Source organism: Corvus cornix, chromosome 2, assembly GCF_000738735.6.
Source record: "Corvus cornix cornix isolate S_Up_H32 chromosome 2, ASM73873v5, whole genome shotgun sequence".
Classification (NCBI taxonomy): domain Eukaryota; kingdom Metazoa; phylum Chordata; class Aves; order Passeriformes; family Corvidae; genus Corvus; species Corvus cornix.
In genome coordinates, this window is record NC_046333.1 from 22,203,649 (window position 1) to 22,227,815 (window position 24,167).

At 43.1% G+C, this 24,167-nt stretch overlaps 1 protein-coding gene across 7 annotated transcripts in view; it reads left to right on the top strand.

The window, feature by feature from the left end:
* Window positions 1-24,167, top strand: part of PDE1C (phosphodiesterase 1C) — a 342,008-nt gene that overhangs the window by 244,426 nt on the left and 73,415 nt on the right. For all 7 annotated transcript variants that reach the window (XM_039548746.1, XM_039548747.1, XM_010398574.4 and 4 more), the window contains 5 exons: window positions 6,364-6,477; window positions 7,185-7,367; window positions 9,576-9,642; window positions 12,829-12,945; window positions 14,834-14,974. In XM_039548746.1, coding sequence (XP_039404680.1) covers window positions 6,364-6,477; window positions 7,185-7,367; window positions 9,576-9,642; window positions 12,829-12,945; window positions 14,834-14,974 — 622 coding nt within the window. The remainder of the gene's footprint in view (window positions 1-6,363; window positions 6,478-7,184; window positions 7,368-9,575; window positions 9,643-12,828; window positions 12,946-14,833; window positions 14,975-24,167) is intronic.

Below are 24,167 nucleotides of genomic sequence, written 5' to 3' on the forward strand. Positions count from 1 at the left end.
ACAGGAGAATTGGAGGTACAAAAGGTAAAGGTCATGGGTTAAAATTAGAACAATTTACTGGAAACTGCAGTTAGAGAAGAAAACAAACCATAACAGCAACAATACTAAAAACAAAAGCCTACAAAAGAGAGAGAATGATTCACAGGCAAAATGCTCAATGCAGAGCCAGACCCAACTGCAGCCACACACCCAGACCAGAAAAGACCTCTTAACCCTGTAAGACTCCCTTTTCCCCCAGCAATGATGTGAGGTGGTACAGAATAACCTCCAGGTTCTAGACATGTTCCCTCTTGGTTACTGAAAAAATCATCCCTGTCCTTGCTGGAACTAGGACAGGTTTCAACTCCCCTTCCATGAGCATGGACTTCTTCCCCTAGATGAGGTTGCTCAGAGCCCCCTCCAGCTGCGCTTTTAATGCTTTCAAGGATGGAGCATCCACAACTTCTCTGGGCAACCTGTTCCAGTACCTGACCACCCTCAAAAAAAAAGAATTTCTTCTGTATATCTAACCCAAATTTCCCTCCTTTGAACCCATTACTATTTGTTCTATGTCTAGAATTCCTGATGAAGAGTCCCTCTCTGGCTTTTCTGTAGGTTCCCTTCAGATAATGGAAGGTTGCTATGAGGTCTCTATGCAAGCTTCTCTTCTCCAGGCTGAATAGCCCTGACTTTCTCAGCCTGTCTTCATAGGGGAAGGGCTCTAGTCCCCTTATCAATTTTGTGGCCCTCTGGACTCGTTCCAACAGTTCCATGTCCTTCTTACGTTGGGGGCACTAGAACTGTATGCAGTATTCCAGGTGGTGTTTCACAAAAGCAGAGTACAGGGGGAATCACTTCCCTTGACCTGCTGGCTGTGCTCCTTTTGATGCAGCCCAGGATTGGCTTTCTGGGCTGTGAGCACACGCTGCTGGCTCATGTTGAGTTCTTCCTCACCTGTCACCCCCAAATCCTTCTTCACAGGACTGCTCTCAATCACTTTTCTGCCCAACCTGTAGGTGTTCCTGGGATTGCCCCAGCCCAGGTGGAGGACCTTACACTTTGCTTTGTTGAACCTCATGAGGTTTGCATCGGCCCACCTCTCAAGCCTGTTGAGGTCCCTCTGGATGGCATTATCCTTTCCCTCCATCATATTGACTGCACTGCCACAGAGCTTGGTGTCATCCATGAACTTGCTGAGGGTACACCAAACCCACTGTTCATGTTGCCAACAAGGATGTTGAACAGTGTCAGCCCCAACACCAATTCCTGAGGGACACCACTTGTCATGAGTTTCCATGTGGACAATGAGCCATTACAGCACCACTGTTTGGGTGCAGCCATCCAGCTAAATCTTTATCCACCGAGTGGTCCATCCATCAAATCCATGTCTCTCCAGTTTAGAGACAAGGAAGTCATGTGGGACAGTGTTGAATGCTTTGCACAAGTCCAGGTAGATAATGTCAGTTGCTTTGCCCCCATCCACCAACTCTGTAGTCCTGTCAAAAAGCAATCAAACTTGTCAGGCATGATTTCCCCTTAGTGAAGCCATGTTGGTTATCACCTGTCATCTCTTTGTTTACCAACATAGTTTCCAGGAGAATGCTCCTTGATCTTGCCTAGCACAGAGGTGAGACTGAATTGTCTGTAGTTCCTTGGGTCTTCCACTTCCCCTTTTTAAAAAATGGAGGTTATATTTCCCTTTTTTCAGTCATCAAGAACTTCACCTGACTGCCACAATTTTTCAAGTATGGTGGATAGTAGCTCAGCAACTTTGTCTACCAGTTCCCTTAGGACCCACAGATGAATCTCATCAGATCCCATAGACTTGTGCACATTCTGGTTCCTTAGATGGTCTCGAACTTGATTCTCTCCTACAGTGGTCTTAGGGTCTTCGTTCTCCCAGTCCTTGCATTTGTCTTTCATGACTTGGGCTGGAGCACTTCCTGTGGAAGACTGAGGCATAGAATTCATTGAGAACCTCAGTCTTCTCAATATTCCAGGTTTATCCAGGTAGCCAGGTTTCCCACTTCCTTCTGGAGAGGGCCCACATTATCCCTAGTCTTTTTTTTTTTGTTAGCAACATACCTATAGAAGCTCTTTCTATTGTCTTTGACATCTCTGGCCAGACTCAGTTCTAACTGGGCCTTAGCTTGTCTTTGCTTCTACCTTCTGTAAATTTCTTTTTTATTTCTGAGGTGCTCGGCAACTCTTTATCCATCTATGGATGCCTCCTGGCATTTTTGCCCCGTGTACTCTTGTTGAGATACATTGTTCCTGATCTTAGAGGAAGTGATCCTTGAATATTAGCCAGTGTTCTTGAGCCCCTCTTCTCTCCAGGGCTCTAGCACATGGGACTCTACCACATAGGTCCCCAAAGAGGCCAAAGTCTGCTCCTCTGAAGTCCAGGGAAGGTGATCTTGTTGCGTATGGTTTTATTATATGTATCATATGTTATCTATTTATTATATATTAAATATATTTATAGAAAATTTATTTCAGGTACCTATTTTTAAAGATGCAAATTAAAAATTGTTAGATTTGTGTCTGATGTGTTATATTGGAGGTTGGTTTTTTATAAAAGGCAACAGTGGTTTGAAAATGCTTAATTTTGGAAGACTTCATTTGTTGTCTTTGGATGTCGTTGTCTACAAATTCAGTGATTGCATTGTGTTTGAACAGTTTCCCCAAAAAACTAATTCACACTAAAATCTCAAAAAGAAGTAGTCTGCCAAAAGGAAGGCTTGCTTTGGGAAATACCAATTAGCAGATTGCTGGTTGTGAAAAAAGAATATAGCAGCCTTTCTTTCTCTCCCACATCTGAAATTTATCCTTGTTCAGCTCTCACATTTAATCAGTGGAATGAGTCATCTCACCTCAGCTGTCTGAAACCACAATGATCACCTAAAATAATCTTCTGGCTCATTTCTCTCACTAGTGGGGGAAGGCAGGCACATCAAAGAGGCAGTGCACCCTTTCCTGAGGCTGTATGACAGGCAGTTGGTTTATCATAGGTATCCATCTCCAGTGACTTCCATGAACATCTGTGTACGTGATTTCTATAAAAGGCTAGTGCTAGGTGAAGCAGTTGACTTGAATAAAAAAACCCCTAAAACATGACCAATCATTTTAACTGCTTATATTTTCTGATTCAGTTCCCAAAGTTCAAAACCTGAGAATGGGGGAGGTGTTTGCATATTGGAAGAGTGCACATTCTTTAGAGTTTTAGGTAGCAGGAGAGGGAGACAAGGGTAATTTACAGGAATTGGTGCTGAGGAAGTGCCTGGGCTGTTGTTTTATTGAAAATCATTCAGTAAGCCAAAGTTTGCTAAAGTTTCCGGTGCAGGACTTCATAGGCATGAAGAAATTTATAAATGTGAAGTGAAAACCTAAACTATTTAAGGTTTCACTTATAGTTGACTAATGTTGTCAAAAGTTTATCTGACTCAAGGTGAGTTGAAACAAGCTTTTTACCATCCTGCCAAGGCCACTGAACTTATTGTTGCATTTTCATGCTTCTAATAATAAAAAAATAATTGATTACTCAAAATTTTTAATGTTTGTGTTTTTATTCAAATGAAGAAGGATATTTCAGGAAACATGAACAAGGCAAAGCAATTACTTGGGAAATTGCATATAAATTTTTTGGATGAAAAATGCCGGTGTAGCAGTACTGTGTGTTTGCTCTTTGCAAACATGTTTTTATTTCTTCTGAATGTTGTGACTTGCATTTATTGTATACAAAAGAAGTGACAGAAGATGGCTATCCAGCCTAATACAAATCCATTGGGTCACAGGCTACCAGTTACTCTATTTTTAGTTTCATTTTGAGGATTACTATTTAAACCGGCTTTCTAGGCTGGGTCTTTTCCTCAGTGGTACATACGTTCTATACATATGCAGAGCCTTAGATTAAGATGTCACAGACTGTGGAATGAATAATACCTGCTGACTCTTGTAAAAAGAGATGGTGAGCTTCTGGGTTACTTCCTGTGTATGCTGTACCTCTCCCACCAATCCTCTGTTTGAATGGGTCTCAGGGACTTGCTATGCAAACTGTGGACACATCTGTCCACCCAGATGACTGAAACTACTGCATATATCCATTACACATATAACCACATGTAGTCTGCTCTGATGCTTTTGGACAGTGTTAAGTAGCCTGTGTATTTACTTTACAGTTTTTTTACACCCCAACAGGCAGGCAGATACTTTTGTGGGGTGTCTGTCAGACCTTCTATGTGCTCATGCTTAGATAGTCTGCACATGCTGTCTAACTCTGATATGACTCCAGAATATCAGATTTATCAAATTTGTACATTATAGTGAGATAGCAGATGCACATCTATTTCTGTGTAGGAATTCTTTGATACAGTTCACTGCACAATGAACATCTAGTTCTCAAACTTAGTAAGAATTTCTTACCCATAATTATGGTGGTTTTCCAGAGAAGAGTGAGGAACATGCGGAAGATCAGAAGGCAGGGTTTTGTCTTTCAGTTCAGCAGATGTTTATCTTCCAAACTTTGGGAGCAACTCTTGATGTTTTTGTGTGTGTATACTGAAGCCAGTTTTTATGCAGTCAGATCTACTTCTGATTACTATTTTGTTAATTTCTAAAGTTTGTGGTTGTTTTTTAATATTTTTTTAAAGCTATTTGAGCTGGCTATCAAAGGAATGTTATCACAAATGAGTTGATCTTAGAGATGACCACTAAGATCATGAAGTCCAACCATTAACCCAGCACTGCCAAGCTCTTGCTAAATCATGTTCCTGAGTGCTAGAGGTGAAATTGACTGAGTTTCAAGATTATTTCAGCCACCTTGAAACAGAATTATTCAACTAATAAATTTGCCTGGATTCCCTTCAATCCATTTAGGATTATTAAAAAAAACCCATATACTTGGAATACATTAAAGGCAAATGATCACCAGGCTCTTAGAGTACAGTTAATTGGGAGCAGCTGCTGTGACTCAATAAATCAGCAATAGTTAGAGATAATGGATAGTGTAATTTTTTTTCACGTGAGAATGGCTGATGGTGTGAGAAGCAGCTGTACTTCTGTTTCTAAACGATTGATGCACGTGGTACATTGCATAATCTTCTTGATGAAGAATGTTGGTGCCATGAAGCAACCATTACTCACTGTGCTGTTATTGAACATGAATTTTGAATGAGTTGCAGCATGAAGCTGCCAGATATTTATATCAATTAAATAAAAGTCAGGAAGAGCCAAAGGTCATGTTCTTTCTGTAATATTGACTCCTGTGGCTTGTGTACAGTGTTTCTGGTAGCTAATTACAGGGTCATATCTGCAGACTCCCCATAGTCTGTAGAGGAGGCATATGAAAGAAATGAGGAGAATAAACGAGGAGGCATATGAAGTAATACTTACTGTTCGGATGCAAAAGTAGTGAATTCTGTTTAATATAGATGGGATAGTCTAAGGGTGGCTGCTTGATCTAATGAAAATCATAGCATTTCCTACCCTTGTATAGTATTTCTACAACAGTGTTTCTAAATATACTCCAATACAATTTTGCGTATGTGTACATCAATCATTAGGAATAACAGTCATTTGTTAACAGATACTATTCAACAAATTCCTTCTTATGTCTGGATTGAAATTGTCCTCTCTTAGCTCCTGTGTTAAATTTCAAGTGATTTCTATTTCCACTTATTTCAGTTGTGAGTAGGGGAGGGACAGCTGTTTAATGGAAGTGATTGTCCTGCTCTGCTTTGCATTGGTATGGCCTCACCTTGAGTACCATGTGCATTTTTGCGCACCACTATATAAGAAAAATATTAAATTATTAGAAAGTGTCCATAGGAGGGCCACAAGTACAGTGAAAGGTCTGGAGGGGAAGCCTTATAAGGAGTGATTGAGACCATGTGATCTGTTCAAATTGGAGAAGAGGAGACTAAGAGGAGACCTCATTGCAGTCTTCAACAATCTCATGAGGGGAAATGGAGGGGCAAATACTGATGTCTTCACTCTCATGATTAGTGACAGGACTCAAGTCTGAGTTCAGAAGCCTTTGGGCAATGCTCTCAGGCATATGGTGTGATTCTTGGAGTATCTTGGGTGGAGTCAGGAGCTGGACTCAATGATACTGATGGGTCCCTTCCAACTCAGCATATTCTATCATTCTGTGATTGTATGATTCTGTGATAACTCATGGACTTACATATATTTGCCTGCCATCATTGTAACTGATCTTTGAAAAGTAATTTTTGTTGATTTCACGTATGTAGCTTCAAAAAACTTGTAGACTTCCAAAAGTTTTCACCTGTCAAGGTGTGTACTAGGTCTCATGCTGGGAACTGACACTCACTCTCAACCTATTTTGATTTATACTAATCAGATTTTTGTTTTCCTTTTCTTTAGATTGCGGTCTTTGGTAAAGCAATTAGAGAGAGGCGAAGCTTCAGTTGTGGATCTAAAGAAGAATTTGGAATATGCAGCGACTGTTCTTGAGTCAGTATACATTGATGAAACTAGGTGAGCTAACTACAGACATCAGCACTCATATCTAGCACCAGTTGTAATTTACATGTCAACTGTTAAAGTTGTTTGAGCCAAGATTTATTAGTGAGAGGCAATATGGTTTAAATCATTAGAATATTGTATTCTGTGTAGTACAGATCTTCAATCCTTCATTTAAAAGATTCTTTAAGTTTCCTGGGACAAGGAAGGAGATCAAGACCAATCATAAATGTAATATACTTTTTCTCAGATAAATGTATTCATAGTAATTGTGTTCCACTTCTTCTGACAGTTTCTAAATTTCTACTCATCTATTTCTTCTGAATAATGTTAGATAGTAGATAATGTAGATGACTGTATGCTACTAACCCAGAAAACAGAAATTCCTAGAAATGACCATAAATTACCTTTGAAAGCAGAAGGTTCAGAAATATTGATGAGCTGAAGATGTGATGTCAGTAGATGATTATATAGTTGTGCTTCAGAAGGCTGACACTTCTTGTTTCTCAGCCTAGTAGTGAGTTTTACAATGTGAAATGTAAGCATGTAAAAGAATAAACAAACAGTTGAAGATTTGTACTATTGTGTTTTATTAGGGCTGATGAATCAAAGACTTTTAACAGCTGCTTTAATTAGAATATATGTGAGTTTCTTTTTTGTTAATAATGTTGTAGTGCTCTCAAAGGAAGTCTATTTACCCTTCTGTTTCCTCATCCTTCTAGGCGCTTACTGGACACGGAAGATGAGCTCAGTGATATCCAGTCTGACTCTGTGCCCTCAGAGGTCCGTGACTGGTTGGCTTCTACCTTCACACGGCAAATGGGGATGATGCTCAGAAGGACTGAGGAAAAACCCCGGTTCAGGAGTATCGTCCATGCAGTGCAAGCTGGGATATTTGTGGAAAGGTAAAGTATCATGTAATTACTTTGTTCTAGTAACTGCCCAGGTACTGCAGATTGCATCTGTAGTGTGTGATGGCACAATGACAGGAGGTGGAGGGCAGTACCTTAGGTCAGAAGACCTCAGAGCACTAGTAGAAGACTACTGAATGAAGAGCACTTCAATGTGCTTCTGTTAATGTTTCTATACAGATCTGGGTGACACCTCAAAACCCGGGATTCATTAAAAGATTGCAAACTGAAACAATACCTAGTCCTCTGTTCTTACTATAGTACAGATCTAGTAGCACAGTTGGCATAATTTTGACAGACAATATGCGCTTCTGCATAGTCCTAGGTCAGGAGTGACAGTATTTAAAATTTGGACAGATCAAACTCTCCCTTGCTTCTGTTTACCTCTGTGATCTAGTCTTTCTTATGAAGAAGTGCTAAGATACAGAAAACCCCTTACCATAGCATTATTGGAATGAATTCTAGATCAAAAGTAATGTGAACATTTTGGAGCTCAGTGAGGATTTCCAAAAAGCCATTGAGTCCTCTCAGCCTTCCCTCTTGTGATTTTCATCACAACCTGTTGCTAAAACTGATTTTACTTTTTGAACTCTTTAAAACATTTATTCATTTCAATTTGGACTCACTTCCAATCTTACCTTTTCTTATCAAGTAACCACTCTTCACTGACCTTCTTTGTTCAAGCCTGAAGGAGGGCTGGCGCATATGAAACTGTCAGCAGTCATTAGACACCAGCTCTCAGATCTCTGGGGTAATTTTGTAACAGCAAAATTCAAGTCAGGAATGGAAGAGCAGAGCACCTGTCACTGTTCATCAGAATTGCACTCACAGCTTAACAGCCCTCTGTGCAGGAGGTTGTGCGTATCAGACAGTGGACCACAAGCCACACAGAAGTCTCCTTCATCATGACTATAGCCAATATTTCTATCTGTGCACCAAAGTTACTGTACATGTGTTAAGAGTGGCAGCAAACTATAATAAGACTAAACTTCTCATTTCTCCTTGGGACTGGTTTCTCTTCTTGACAGGCTACTTTTGAATTAACCCTCACTCTCAGTGGGGGACTTGCTCAACAAGGAAGTAAATGCAGAAAGCTGGCTCAGTAGGCTGTTTTCCAGCTGACCTGGATCACTGTGACCTAAAGAAGGAAGTGGAAGGAAGTGTTCAGATATAATGTAACATCGGAAGAAGGTTGTGACTCTCCTGAGCTAGGGGAAAGGGGTTCTGCTTCAATTGTCTCTTAAGAGAATGCTATGGAGCTTCTGACTGGAGAAAGAAAGGGATAAGAAATTCTGTGATTTGGGGAATGGATTAATGTAAAGTCTCCAAAGGGGAATGATTTTTTTCAGGTCTGAGTGCAGAAGATGACAAATTAAAATGGCAGTGAAGGAAGACTTTGCACAGGATCATTTCAGATGGGAGAAGAGGGCTTTCCATCATCTCCTTTTGCTTTAGGGCAAAAAAGGGTGACCTGTGGAAAGACATTCTGGCTATGACAGTGTTTCTGCATTCACCAAATCCAAACACAGCGTGTCCTGAAAACAAGTTTAAAAACTTGTACATACTTTATAATCTGTTTAAAATATACTTTCTAATCAAGTTTAAAATCTGGTACACACATACTTTGATTAATATGGTTACAGATGTTGATTATTGCCTTGTTCTTTCTCTCTCACTTCCTGAAACACACATATGGCAAGCACCCAAAAGGTTTTATACTAATCTTGAAAACATGCAGACAAAAGTAACAGCTGTATCACACTGAAGTTGATTCACTGCATACAAATGGTTTCTGTTACACTCAGAATTAGCTTGCATGTGGGCCAGCAAGGACATGGGGAACTGAAAATTCAGTACAGTTATGTGCAGTGGAAAATGGAGAACATTTTATTTAGTTGAGTGTAGCCTTTCCATCTGATGAAGACCTGATATTGGCAAATTCTTTGTCATGTTTGGCTGGGTAACCAAGCTATGAGATACTGGGGAGTGTATAGTCTCAAATTAGGCTATACAATAAGAATAGTACAGAGAATATTGGGCAAGTTAGCAACAAAATGGAAGGAAAGAAGGTCCATATTCCATTAAGAGTTTTCTGGGCTAAATAAGGTCTCCTGTAATGGTCTGTTACTTTATGAGTTTTGTTGATTGTCTGTTTTGTTTCATTTAATTCTATTTATGTGTTGCTTTATTTCATCTTGGTAGAATGTACAGGCGTACTTCAAATATGGTCGGCTTGAGCTACCCACCAGCTGTAATTGGAGTGCTAAAGGTAATCCCAATAAAAAGGTATTGAAGGGAGGAGGGTGTCTGTACAAAGCATCAAAATAATACTGTGATATTTGACATGATAAGGGGGATCTTAGTACTTGGCCTTTCCTTCTCTCTGACATTTAGTTAGTTCACATACATTAATCATTTAACTGGCCTAAGGGATTATCCTTGCAATAAAAGAAATAATAGAGTTCAAGACTGTGGCAATTTTCAGGTGTGAAGGTTTCAATTCTGTTCTAGATTACAGTGATTAAAAGGAGGATTTAGGAATCAATCACAACATCCCACAGGGAAGAAAGAAAACACAGATTGAGAGAGATGGAGAAGGAAAAGGATCCATTGCTGTGAGAGAAGGGAATTTCTTGCATTTTTCAGCTTCAGGTCTTCAAAGTGACAATCAGTTTATGAATGTGGACCCTTCTGTGAGTTTTGAGGTTTCAGAGTGAAAACAATTAGTCAGAAGTAGTCTGAAAAATAAACAAAGCTTTGATCCTTGCAAGACAATTCTTGACTTAGGCAGGACAATTGCAAGATTCTTGACTTACGCAGGAATTATCAAGCCTACAAACAAGTTAGCAACCAGCTGCCTATACAGCAGCTTTGCAGACTACATGTTGCATGTGGTTCAACCATGCCATGCAATGGTGAAAAAAGGTGATACCGTAGGGCAATATACAGGGATATTAAGTGTAAAATTCATTAAGACATCTTGCAGCATTTCTCCACATTGGAAAGATTTACAGTTAGGGTATCCTTTTCATTTTGGATAGTAGAACTCATCAAAAGATATGGAGGAATTGCAAGAAGAATGATCAAACATGCCTTTCATATACAGGATCGAAGTGTCCACCCACACCTTTTTCCAACTGCATATTGACAAGTGCTAGCTTCACTCCTGAAAATTCTAAATTATATGTTCTTTTGCAACTACACTCCGTAGCCAGCTTATGAGGGAACGCATCTATAATGGTACCTCTTCTCCTGAGTTCCTCCGCAGTAACAAGACAGTTGAAGGCTCATCACCTACTCTCAGTTGACTTAAGCCTTATAGAATTCCTCCCTTCTTTCTGTTTTCAAATGATTAAGTTGTAAAAAGAAGTGATCATGTTAGATTAAGTTAAAACAAACCAATAACAACAAAGTAACTGACTAATTTTGCTTAGAGTGAAATAGCACCTACCTGGTCACTCTATGCTCTAGAATATATTTTTTTTCCAAACCTCTTTTGAGAACATGTCTTTGCTGGGATGTTTTTGGGTTTGGTAATGGATTTGATTGAAATGGGAGTTACTTTGAAGAAGTCAAAACAGGGTCCCAGCAAAGTGGTCACAGCACCAAGCCTGACGGAGTTCAAGAAGCATTTGGACGATGCTCTTGGGCACATGGTGTTACTCTTGGGGATGTTGTGTAAAGGACTAGGAGGTGGACTTGATGATCCTTGTGGGTCCTTTCCAACACAGGAAGTTGTATGATTCTGTCAAGTCTTCTGTCTTAAAAAGAATGTTTCATCTTAAATTTCTCAGTCCCATCTCCTCCATTGAAAATGATGTATTTTGTTGCTTGCTTCAGTCCAGTAACGTCAAGTAAAAATCCCTTACAGCTACCTGACTGCTTAGTGTGCTCTGTAAAATGACCTGATGATTTAAGCATGCGAAAGGGGGTGAGAGTGTACCATACACACGTCTTCAGCTGTTCTGGATTGCCATAATCAATATTCCCCTCAGAGTCATGCTAATAAGGACAAGGATTGAGATGAAATGAAGTCAAAAAAAGCTTATTTTTTAACTACACATTCTTATTTTTGCTGCTGTGGTCAAGAGGACATCTTCACTTAATAAACCAAAGCTGTGGAATCACAGCTTTGTGACAGAGGTAGGTTTTAATAAAACAATGAAATACTGCAGCTTCTGCAAAAAAATGCAGACTTTAGTGCAAATCCTAGATCTGTCTCACTTTTTCAGTGAATGAGAAGTTTGGCATTTTTTTAAATTGGTTGCGTAGAGTCTCTCTTTTTATATATATTTTATATTAATTTTTCTACTGCAGTAGTCTGTTGCCTTTCTGTATGACATGGGTGTGAAGATATAAGACTGACTGCCACAAAAGGGACAATCAGCCTTGTCTTTCATTTGAATAGTGGCTAAACAAACCATTCATACAGACATGTTTGAATAAGGAAGTATGTTAATTTACAGAGTATGCTGTGGTGATCTGCCATTCATCAGTCTAGTGCTAGAGACAGAACTTCACATTAATGCCAAAGGAGTTACATGCTTTAGAATTTAATTTTTCAGCCTTTTCTGATGCCCATGCCGTCACAGGAATATTTTCTAGGCTAGCTAATACACAGGTAATGAACATAGAACCGGTAGTCACTTACAGTGCCTGCAGTATAGACTTCTGCTTACCCGTGTCTACAAAAATGTCATGCCTTCCACTAATGTTGAGCAGGATAACATCTCTCCCTGAATTTGCTTGTTGACTTCTCTAAGAAGTCCCCAAGGTTAAGAAGAGACAGAAAGCTAGGAAACTGAGCATTTAGAAAGAATTAGTGTTTCTCTTCATCTCTTGCTAGATAACAAGTGCTGTCACCTCCCACAGACTTCCCTAAAATTTGAGTTTTGAACTCAAACTTCTGCAAGAAGGTTAGACCTTAAACTCTAACTGTATGAGCTGAGAAGTGAACCTCCTCTCCTTGATCTCTTGACTGACCAGCCTGCAGCACTAGTATGTCATTTACAACTGACTGTAACTTTCCCAACTGGAATTAGATATTTTTTCTTCTGTTATAAATTCTGTTGGATTTTTATATAATTGTTAGCACTTAATGTAGCATGTCAGCCCAAATAGGGGTCTCAGGTACTAAAGCAAAACAGGATTTTTGTCTTTTAGGATTCATCCTTTGGTGATTAAATTCTGGTGTAGAGAATTGCCATATTTAGAATAAACAAACAGCATATTTTTTCTTAATGGAAGCTTCTTAAACACAAATCCCACAATACTGATACTGTAAGTACACAGATGATTCTGCATTGGTTAAATGGATTTGAAGAATTTATTAAAAAAGAAACTATACACTTATATTACTACTGTAATTCTCAAATTGTAAGAGAAAGTGAGGAAATTGAATTATCATGGTAAAAGGGATGACCATATTAACTGTCTTTTCTATCTGCTCTTGCAGAATGTAGACAAGTGGTCCTTTGATGTATTTGCACTAAATGATGCCAGTGGGGATCATGCACTGAAATTCATTTTCTATGAACTTCTCACACGCTACGATCTGATCAACCGTTTCAAGGTCAGTAGTTAGAAGATGGCTATCTTCATTCATCTTGAATTTTGTTCAACTTCTCTCTCATCCTGGTTTTTCCAATTAAAAATGCAATTTTAGTCATCTTTGAAGAATTTGTGAACATTGCACTTCCCCTAATAAGAAAGACCAGATATGATTTAAGTAGTACTTTCAGTTGCAATGGGGCACCATAAACTAGGTGGGGTTCCAAATGAAATCCATGGGAAATACTGCATTTAATTCTCTGAGAATGATGGTATCATCATGAGCTTTATAGGACCCTCAAGCATGCAGGCCCAAAAGAGAACAAGAGAATATGAAAGCAAATTCAAATTCATTCCAATTAGATTGGCCAGCAGGTCAAAGGAGGTGATTCTGCTCCCAACTCTGCTCTCATGAGACCCCATTTGGAATATTGCATCCAGGTCATCCATGTCTGGAGTTCTCAGCATGGGAAAGACATGGACCTGTTAGAGCCGGTTTAGAGGAGAGTCACAAAAATTATCAGAGGACTGGAGCACCTTTCCTGTGAGGAAAGGCCAAGAGAGTTAGTGTTGTTAAGCCTGCAGAAGAGAAGGTTCTGGGGATTGTTTATTGCAGCCTTCTGGTACTTGAAGGGGATCTATAAGAAAGGTGGGGAAAAACCTTTTAGCGGGGCTTGTTGCAGTAGGACAAGGGCTAATGATTTTAAACTAAAAGAGGATAGATTTAGACTAGATATATGGAAGATTTTCTTATGGTGAGAGTGGTGAAACACTGGAAGAGGATGCCCAGAGAGGTGGTAGGTGCCCCATCCCTGGAAGCATTCAAGATCAGATTGGACTCTGAGAAACCTGGTCTAGTTGAACATGTCCCTGTTCATTGCAGGGCCAGGTTGACTAGGTGACTTTTAAAAGTCCCTTCCAGCCAAAACTATTCTATAATTTTGTAACTGTTACAGAGGTGTCCTCCAACTTTGAACAGGAAACACTGCCATCCAGTTCTTGACCACTCTCCCCACGCAGATACTCTGTCATCCCTTCTACTGTTGACATTTCCATTTCCCAGGGGTTCCCACTCTTACTGGAAAGAGTTTACAGATGTCTAGATCCCATAGTTCTTCAGGAACTGCCTATGCCTGATGAGATATCAAGATGTCTGGTCATAACTGCATCCTCTGCTTATTTGTACCTAAGAGGAGAAAAGCAGTGATCTTTTCGGTGGAAACCTTAGCATTTAATGTATTTCCTGTCTGAGCAGATGAAACTCGAGAACCCATCTTGCCAGTTGCATATGTTACCACCTGCATAGTCTCCTTTCTACAAATCCCCTGAATTGCATTTTCTTAGGTAATTTCAGTTACTCTTGGAGTTAGAAAAACATGGCAATCCCACTGGACAGGCAAGCTGAATTTTGCTGTGAAAACCCAGAGGTCTGATAAACGATAGTCCTCTTAGAGTATCTAAGATTTGCTATATGATATGTTTCATTAGAAAATCTTGAATGTGAATAGTAAACAGGGATCTATTCAGCTAGATTGTGAAGCTAACAGGCAGTTGCCTGCAATCTATTTAGAAGTATTTCTCCATGGGCAATCTATCAAGTGGTTGCTCTTTTCGTACTCTATGTGTGTTTCAGACAACATTTCATAGTATACTTATTTCTGTGTATTTATCTGTGGAAATGATTCACCTGTAATGTAATTATGGATGAAAAAAATAGTTTGAAGTAGTAACCTGAATTCACTCTCTTGAGTGACTGTTTCAGATGTTCTAGCATTTTGTTTATTTGTGAAGTACACATGGCTCTTTGAGAACCTCTTATCAAAATACTCCCATCTGAATACTATCCATCAAAGCTGGGGTTTTTTGGGTTTTGGTTTTTTTTCTCTTCAATTCTGTTCTGCTTTACTTAGATTCCCATTTCTGCCTTGGTGTCTTTTGTGGAAGCTCTGGAGGTTGGCTACAGTAAACACAAAAATCCGTATCACAACCTAATGCATGCTGCAGATGTCACACAGACAGTCCATCACCTCCTTTTCAAGACAGGCATGGTGGTAAGTAAAAGACTTGGCATCCTGAATATATAGTGAGTTTACTACAGTTTTTGCTTAATAGTGAGATTATGATTATCCACAGTGTACTGGTTTGAAAACAAGCTAGTGGGAGACACCAAGTCAGAATAACAATTTAATAGGGAAATAAAAGGAAAAAAAACCAAAAAGGCAGGAAACACTGGGTTAAACTGACAGAGTCAGGATACAACCTGGCACCCTGTTTATCAGGGTGGTGGTAGCAGTCTGGTAGAATGGTGGCTGCAGTCCTCCTGAGGCGGTAATCCTGTAGAAAGGGTCTGCTCTTCCTCAGAAGGTCCAGTGGTGGCTATGTAGCTCCTGTCCTCTGGAAATCCAGTGGAAAGGTTGTCTGTGGTGTTCAGAATCTCAGATTATATCCAGGATGGAATGCTTGGTTCCTCCCTCTGGGTGGAGCATCTCACAATGGGATAATGAGTCATGAGGCCAGGTGTTGATTAGGCTCATTAACAGAAGATGGTCCGGAGGGAGTTATCTCTGAGTCATGTGGCATGGCATTGATGGGCCATTAACAGAAAGATAGTCTGGAGGGAGGAGGCAAGGAAACACTGCCCCACCTGATTTCAACAGCTCATGAGGATGGTAATAGAACACACTGCAACCCAGGACACACAGTAGAACCTGTTTACACTGTAGACACACTTAATTTGATATGGCTGGGCTAATAAAGGTAAAGACTTCGGGTTATTTAGAAAGAGAATGTAAGTGAAGTTGTTGATAACTCTTTTAACAGTGGTCGAAAGAGGATGAATGAAAAACCCAACCTTGGTTTTCTCTCTGCCACAGATATTTTGTGTGAATCTGCTATCGCTGTGGGATGGCAAGAGAACGACACAGACCTCGATCCAGGAGGAAATTGAATTATTTATTAATTTCCAAACTCGTTTATATAACCTGGTTCAGGTTATTGGTCCTTTGACCATCCACCTCTTAGAATGATTCGTTAAACCCTACAACATCCATTTCAAAATATTTCTCCAGTCAGTATCATAACAATACTGCAAAACAATCTTGCACCTGCGAGATAAAGGATTGGTTTACAAAAACCTCTCAGCTAGCGTGTGTGTGAAAGTAAGACTTTCACACGATGCTGGCAGAAAGCTGGACAATTTCTCTGCATCAAGCTTTTCAGCATACACAATTCCCCCTTTTTGTTTTAAGACCAAAAAGGCAGCATTTATAATCCTCTGCAGGGCCCCTTGCAGAAAGGAGAACAAACACAGCATAAGGGATCAGTTTGGTAATGGCTGTTACCAAACTGAATCCGAATCAGACGCTGATTTAAAGTGGGCAGAGAGATTCTCCAGCAGTGCCATGGGAGATACATCTAGTGAACCCAATTCTACATCAGTTATTAATTCTAAATAGCCTTAAGGGCTTTACATCAGTTGCTAATTCTAGATAGCCTTAAGGGTTTTAACATTCTGACTCCGTAGCAAAAGAAAACTTAAAGTTAATTCTTTGCTTGTAGAAGGATCATCTGACTGATGGTCGACATCTTGGTCATCATTCGAAGGATCATTCGGCTGATGATCTGCATTTGTCTGGTCATCATTTGGAGGTTGTCTGGTGGCCCCATTCTGCTTCTGGTGCCGCAGGTCAGGGCGAACGCGTCTTGCAGGTAGCCACCGTACCCCAGTATCTGTGGAAACACAAGCATACCCACAACCCCAAGCAATAAGCTCACACCAGCCTTCCCACTTGTTAGTAAGTAGATCCCATACCCAGACTTTCGCTTGAGGCAGGTGCGTCTCGCCTGAAGACTGCAATGAAAGAAAATGATTCAAAGTAACAGGATTGTAACAGAATTTGGTGACACTGTAAGATGATTAATTGTATATAGAGCTTTTTCTAGTCGACTCTATGGGTTTCTCCATGCATTCCCCCTTTTTGTTTCTCCAAAACACGCTTCAAGGTGCCACGAGTGCATTCAACAATGGCTTGGCCAGTTGGAGAATACAGAATACCAGAAGTATGGTTCACACCCCATAGGTGTAAAAACTGCCACATCTTCTGTGAGGCGTAGGCAGGGCCATTATCGGTTTTCACAGAAGAAGGCACGCCCAAGATCGCGAAAGTCAGTTTCCAATGGGCAACAATATCGCAGCCTGTCTCTCCAGTATGAGCAGATGCCCACATAGCTGAGAAGAAAGTGTCACTAGACATATGCACATACTTAAATCTGCCAAAATCAGGAATATGCGTTACATCCATTTGCCAAAGCTGCAAGGCTTTGAGGCCTCTGGGGTTTACCCCCTGTGGTAAAGGTGCAGCGAGTCCGTGACAGTCAGCACAAGCACTGACGATGTCACGAGCCTCAGCTGGCATTAAGTGAAACTGCTTCTGCAGGGTATGCGCGCTTTGGTGGGAAAAACCATGTGATTCCTTGGCTTGTGCAATTTTGTCAGGCTGAGGCGCTACCTACACAGGGTTGGCCAGCATGTCAGCCCTGGAATTACCTTCTATTGTGAAACCTAGCAAATTGGTGTGACTTGGAATATGCAGAATGTAATATGGGTGAACTTGAGCTTGAATTGCACTCCACAAAGTTTTCAATAGTGAAAACAGAGCTGCATTATTGACTTCTTTCAAAAGTGAACAATCTAAGTGTTGGGTTATATCTGCTATGTAAGCAGAATCAGTGACCAGATTCAAAGGTAACAGAGAGAACCGCTGAAAAGCCATGGCAACAGCCCTCAATTCAACCATCTGGGCAGAGCCTGACTCGTAGCCTTCCAGCACCTGCGAGTCAGAATCCTCCTTCCAGGTTACAGTGGCTTTCCCTGTTTTCTGGAGCCGTCAGTGAAGATGGTGGGCCCTTGCACTGGCACCTAACTATTTTTTGGTTGTAAGGTGAAGCTGGTCGATTTTGCCAACTGCAGTAATTTGTGGCTGGGCAGATGATAAGCAATCTGCCCCAAAAAGATCTGCAGTGCACTTTGCAAAGGAGCGCTGTTAGTAAGGCTCCACTCAAAGTGTTCCTGCTGTACTGGAAGAACAATTGTTGCAGGATCTGCTGCCATTAATTGCAAACAAAGTTGGCGGCATTTGATTATCAAACAAGTGATCAATTCAAACAACATGGGTTCTGTCTTTTTCATCTGATGAGGCAAGAAGACCCATTCCAGGATATGGAAAGGGTCGGGGCACTGTTTATTCCACTGGCCAATGATACCTGTAGGATGAAAATCTGGAGTGGTAATGAAAACAGTGATATCAATGGAGGGATCCACTCGATAAACCTGACGAGCAGAAACAGCCTGTTGAACCTCCTCCAGCACTCGTTGTGCTTCAGGAGTCAGTTTCTGAGGTGAATTCGACTTGGTGTCCCCCTTTAAAATATTAAAAAGTGGGGAAAGTTGTGTCGTGGTTAGCCCTAAGTAAGGTGATGATACCCAGCAATTTCTGAGCATCATTCTGGGTCTTAATACAATCTGAGAATTGCACCTCTTGGTGTTGTATAGTTTGATCCAAAATTTTGACTCCTAAGTATTTCCAAGGAAGATGCTGCTGAACTTTCTCCGGAGCCACTTGAAATCCATAAGAATGCAGAGCAGCGAGCAGCTGAGGCTGTATCCTCAGCAGCTCGTCCTGGGTGGATGCTGCCACCAGGATATCATCCATGTAATGGTAGCAGTATGCCTCAGGAAACTGCTCACAGACTCTGGACAAAGCCTGAGCGACATACCATTGGCAGATAGTCGGGCTGTTCTTCATGCCCTGAGGTAGAACCTTCCATTGATATCTCTTCACAGGTTCAGCCTTGTTAACTGCAGGCACAGTAAAAGCAAATTTTAGTTTGTGATTAGGGTGCAAAGGAATTGTGAAAAAGCAGTCCTTCAAATCAATGTTGGGATCATGGTGGGTGAGGGCATACTAGGCTGCAATGACCCCATACTTTCCATCACTGCCTTGGTTTTTCGGAGATCCTGCAACAGTCTCCATTTCCCTGATTTTTTCTTAATTATGAAAACAGGGGTATTCCAGGGACTAGTAGAAGGTTCAAGATGTCCCTGTTGTAATTGTTCTTGAACCAACTTACAAAGGGCAACTAATACTCTTTTTAGTAGGGGCCAGTGTGATTCCCAGATGGGTTTGCTTACTAGCCACTGCAAAGGCAGTGTAGGATACTGTGCTCCCTTTAGCACAGTGACCCCCATCAAAAATTTGTTCCAATCCGTACCCCCCAAGCTGACAACGCATCCCACCCCCAGAGGTTAAGCGGAGCTGCAGTGACATAGGGCCAAACTGTAGCTGTTTGCCCCTCTGCATTTTTTACCACTACAGGTCATTTGCTTAAACACACAGCTCTGTGTGGTTCCTCCCAACACTGCGATGGTTGACCTCACAGGGGCTAAAGGCCATGTAGGAGGCTGTAGCGGGTTGAGTTCATAACCGGGCGGAAACACTAATTTAGTGTAGTGGTTTGGTCCAAAATACTCATTACTGTTTATCTTCTGTGAGATAAGAATTAGGAGAAACACAAAGCAGGCACCAAACTTGAAAGAAATATAAAGAAGTTTATTAACAGACCTAAAAGAAGGGAAAAAAAATTATACCACCTTCAGAACTCTCCTCCCCCCACCTTCTTCCCTTCTCCCACTGACAATGTAAAAAGACAACCCTTGAGATGTTCAGTCTGTTTACCACTTCCATAATAACCTTGTTCAGTCCATTTAGAAAGAGAAGTCTCTTCTTGCTCGTGCTATGAAAACATTATCACAACGAGACAGCTGCCCACTTCCAAATATTGTCCAGTCCATTTAGGAAGAGGAGTCTCTCTGCTCGCATGTGAGTCCCTTCCCCTGACTTGCAGCTTTTCCCGCAACTGCTTTCGAGGGTCCACTCTTGAAGTTTTTTGGGGTATAATTTTAAGGTTGAGCCATTCAGAAACAAAAAACAGAGGCCCTTCTCCTTCCCTGGGAGCAAAGGGTCTTCCTCATCTTCATCTTTAGGACTATCTCTGGGAGCATCTCTAGGAACTGAGGTTTTCTCTTTCCCATTTGGAGCAAAAGTCCTCATCTGGTCCATCTCTAGGAACTGAGGTTTTCTCCTTTCCCATTTGGAGCCAAAGTCCTCATTTGGTCCATCTCTCCCTGTCCAAACTTCTCATGTTACAGCTGCATCAGCATCTCAGTGCAGGTGCTTTTGCTTATGAGTTGAACACTCCACCCCCCATATCTTCATGAAATTACAACAGGATACTCTGATATATCATAGCTTCACAACAGAATTTCAGCTTTAAGCATCTCCTCTCTCTCTTCCCTAGGGTTTTCAGCTCTTCACAGCAGTAAAAGGGTTAATCTCACCTCGGCCTTGCAGCTTTGTGGCTTATTGCTGTTGGTCACCTGACCTCTGCCAGACAGAGGTGCCGATTTCGCTGAAATCTTGGCCGCAGTGGGGGGGGGGGTCTGAGCCACGCTGGCTGCCTACAGCCCTGCTGGGGGGGTCATCCTGGAGCCATGGCCTGGCCCAAGCAGGGCCTGGGCCGGGCCCACTGGGCCCCACTCGGGCCCCGCAGCCACCTGTCCCAGCACCGGAAATGAGAGAGAGCTTGGGGGGAGAGTTTGTCTATTCTTAAGTGTGGATCACAGAGGCGGTCACAACTCTAAGTGGCTTAAAGAATTGTCCATATTCAGACTGGCCAGCTGATAGGTTCTATCAGGTCCCAGAGGAAGCTGTAAGCACCCCTTAGCAAGGACATCCCTTCCGGGACTATGCTTGCTAACCTATGACAGAGGCCATGCAGAGAAGGAGATGATTGTCGTGTCAGCACCCACGTCGATCAAACCTCTGAGCTGGATCTGGGGCGGATGGGCATATGGCAGGATTAGGGTACACATCATCTGTGGCTTTTGTCTAGAGATGTCTGCAGTCCAGAAGATCTGTGGAAGTCCTGTAGATCCAAAGCTGCCATCTCTGCAACTTCATTGGTCTGTCCTGGGGACACATGACTTAAAAGGCACAAGTTGAGCAATGCGAGTCTTTTCAGGGATAGTGATGGGGGGTCGGGGGGGGATGGGTATGGAAACCATAGCACAAATCTGGCCTGTAAAGTCAGCATCAATGACTCCTGGGTGTACAAAGATCCCTTGAAGGGTCACCCTAGATCTTCCCACAAGCAGTGCACTGAACCCCTGACTGAGGGGTCCAAATGCATCCAAGGGAACCTTATAAACACGACAGGATTCTAAGATGACTGTTGCTGTGGTGTGCACATCCACCCCGGCTGATCCCTGGGTGCTGCCTCTAAGCTGGCTGAGTAGGCCTGCGTTGGTGCCATGCCCTGGGGAAACATTTGCATCTGTGCGCAGTTCCCCCTTGTGCTCCTGTTCACGTTTCCGAGCTAATCAAAAGCTGACTGTTGGCATGGTACACAGACTGACAATATTTTGCATAATGACCTGGCCTATCACATCTCGCGCAGTGGGCACTTCCCTTTTTCTCTTTCCGCTTCTGTCTAGCCTGTTTCTGCTTGCTCTCAACCTTAGGCTTCCTTTGTCCACGATCAGGATATGCTTGAATAGCCCCAGAACTGCAGCCAGAGCAGACATTTTATGATCCCCAGACCCCACCTTAGAGCAGGCTTTGACCATTTCTGCTAGTGTAGGGTTCCCTGGCAGAGCATCTATGATCTTTCTACACGCATCATTAGCATTATCTCTTGCTAATTGTTTGCACAACATCTGCCTTAACATCTCATCTTCTCAAGGGCCGCAGCAATTTTTTCCACGAAGGATAAAAATTGCTCTTTCTACCCCGAGATATTTTCACATGTCATATTTTAGTAGCAGCCATGTCTATGCTTTTTAATAGGGCTCCCATACCAATCCTTTGAGCCTGTTCAAGGACATGAGGATGCCAGGTAGCTTGGAGATCGGGATTAGCAAAGTAATTAGTTCCCATAAGGGCACCTACTCCAACTGCATGTCTGGGATCATTGGGAGGCAGTTGCATATTCCCTACTGCAGTCTCTTCAGCCATCCTTCTCCAGTTGTTCTCAAAAACTGTAAATTGCACAGGTTGAAATAACACCTGACCTAGATGCTTAATATTGAACGGAGCAAGCAGATCAGTGCCTCTGCGTCCTTTTTGGAGCAGTTCCCACTTTGCCCGGTCAGCTCTGGATGCAGGAGGCTGCAGGGACCAGCCTCCGGAATCCGGGAGACCAGAGGTCTGGCTCGTGGGTCCTTCCACAGGACCGCGGCAATAGAGGCAGGTGGTGGAAGAAGGAGGCAGGCTCAACTGTGGATGAAATCCAGAAGGTTTATTGTGTCTCCGAACAGGGGACCTCGCCCCCCGGGGGTGTCCAGCAATGAGCAACCCTGAACGCGCCTGCCAGGGGTTTTATGGGGGGGTGGCGACAGGGGAGGGATGACAACGGCATCGAATCAGGGAAGGAGAAGGACGGGTCTGTGGGATGAGGGACACACAAGGGAACCTATCTTGGGAAAGGAAGGGAGGGATCCTCCCCCCAAGACCAATCACTCGACGCCCCTGCCAGAACTCTCTAGAAGCTTGGGAGGGGTGCCGGAGCGATTGGCAGGGGTCTGGGAGGAGACAAATAGAGAAAGCAGGGTTATGAACACGAAACCAGGAGGGTATAAACTGGGATGGTACAGTAATACGAAACCCAAAGGGGAGACCTGGACTGAACCAAACAAGACACACTCCCACAGATCAGTATTCAACACTCTAATAACTTGCATGACTTCAGGAGAACCGAGCCCATATTGTGCTACCTTGGATTGCAAATCCTGCACTAATCTCCAGGCAATAACATCATGCCTGTCCGGTTGACCCATATTTAGAATAGCCTTAGACACAGGTTAGGCTTGGATAACCCCCTGCGAGGGTTCACTATCACCTTGATCTACTGGTACACCTTCTTGAGGTGCTGTAACAACCATCTGATCCTGCACAGCTCCCCCTGCATCTTCAGGCATCCCTACTTTCTCTATTAAATCCCAGTCTCCCACCTCCAGAGCTCACAGTCTAACTGACTCCCAAAAATGCCTTGAGTTTCTTGGACGCACGGTCACCTGACATGTTGGAAGTGTCCAAGGGTGGTTCTGGAGCAGTCATCTTACTGGCTGCCGGCGTCCAGTTAATGCCTCAGTCTTCCACTGTGGAGCAGGTGTTTCCTCTGTATCACTGCTTGCTTCGTCAGGCAGGGGGACTTCTGATGGCTCCAATGCAGATGAGGGAGGCGGGCAGGGTATGGATGCCGGGCCAGAGGAGACGTAAAGGCAGAGGCTGTAGATGGTTGTGTGGGGGGGTCGTAATGTAGCTACTTGCAGCAGTGCTATTTGGGGTGTTGTCACTTGTGGCAGCACTGCTGTCCGTGCAGGCACCGCCGTTGGCATGAGCATCATAGCTGGCGCTGTGGACGACGCCGGCGCAACCCGGGCGGCGGTGCGCCAGTTGGCATAGCCTTCCCGGGTCGTGCTGGGGGCGCGGGCACTGCAGCCGTCACCTGTAACAGCAGCATTGCTGCCTCCTGCAGCACTCGCAGTTGCCGCGCCAAAAGGAATGGCTCCGTCATTTGTGGCAGCTGTGCTGTCTGCCTCTGTGCAGGAGGCCACCCGGATGCAGATGCATGTGCAGAAAGATACCTGGATGCGAGTGCATGCACAGAAGGCCATGCAGGTGCGGGCGCGTGTGCAGAACAGCTGGGCACTGCGGGCACATGCCCAGAACAACTGGGCACTGCGGGCACCCGCGCAGAATAAAACCATGCACCAGGTGCGCTGATACTGGAAAAAGACATGTGCCGGCGGAGCTGGCCGCGCCGCTATAGCGGCTGTCAGAGATGGCTGCGGCGGAAGCAGCGCGGGGGTTTTGAGTGACGCTGCCAGGGATGGTTGCAGGGGGCGAGTGGCGGCGAGAACGGTGAGGGGCGCGGGCGTTTCAAGCGGCGGTGCCACCACTGGCCCCTGCGAGAGAAGCGACGCAGCTGTATGTGGTAGGATCTCAGCTGGAGGGGCTGTAGGGATGACAGTTCCTGCAAGCGCTAGCTGAAGGCAGCGCGGACATCTGCAACGCGGAGGAGGGAGAGGCCGCAGGAGCAAAGGGTGGGGGGCGCTCGGCAAGTCCTTTCTGTTGTTCGGGTATTTTTGCAAGTTGTTCCGCAGGTGAGGGATATTTTGGCATGAGG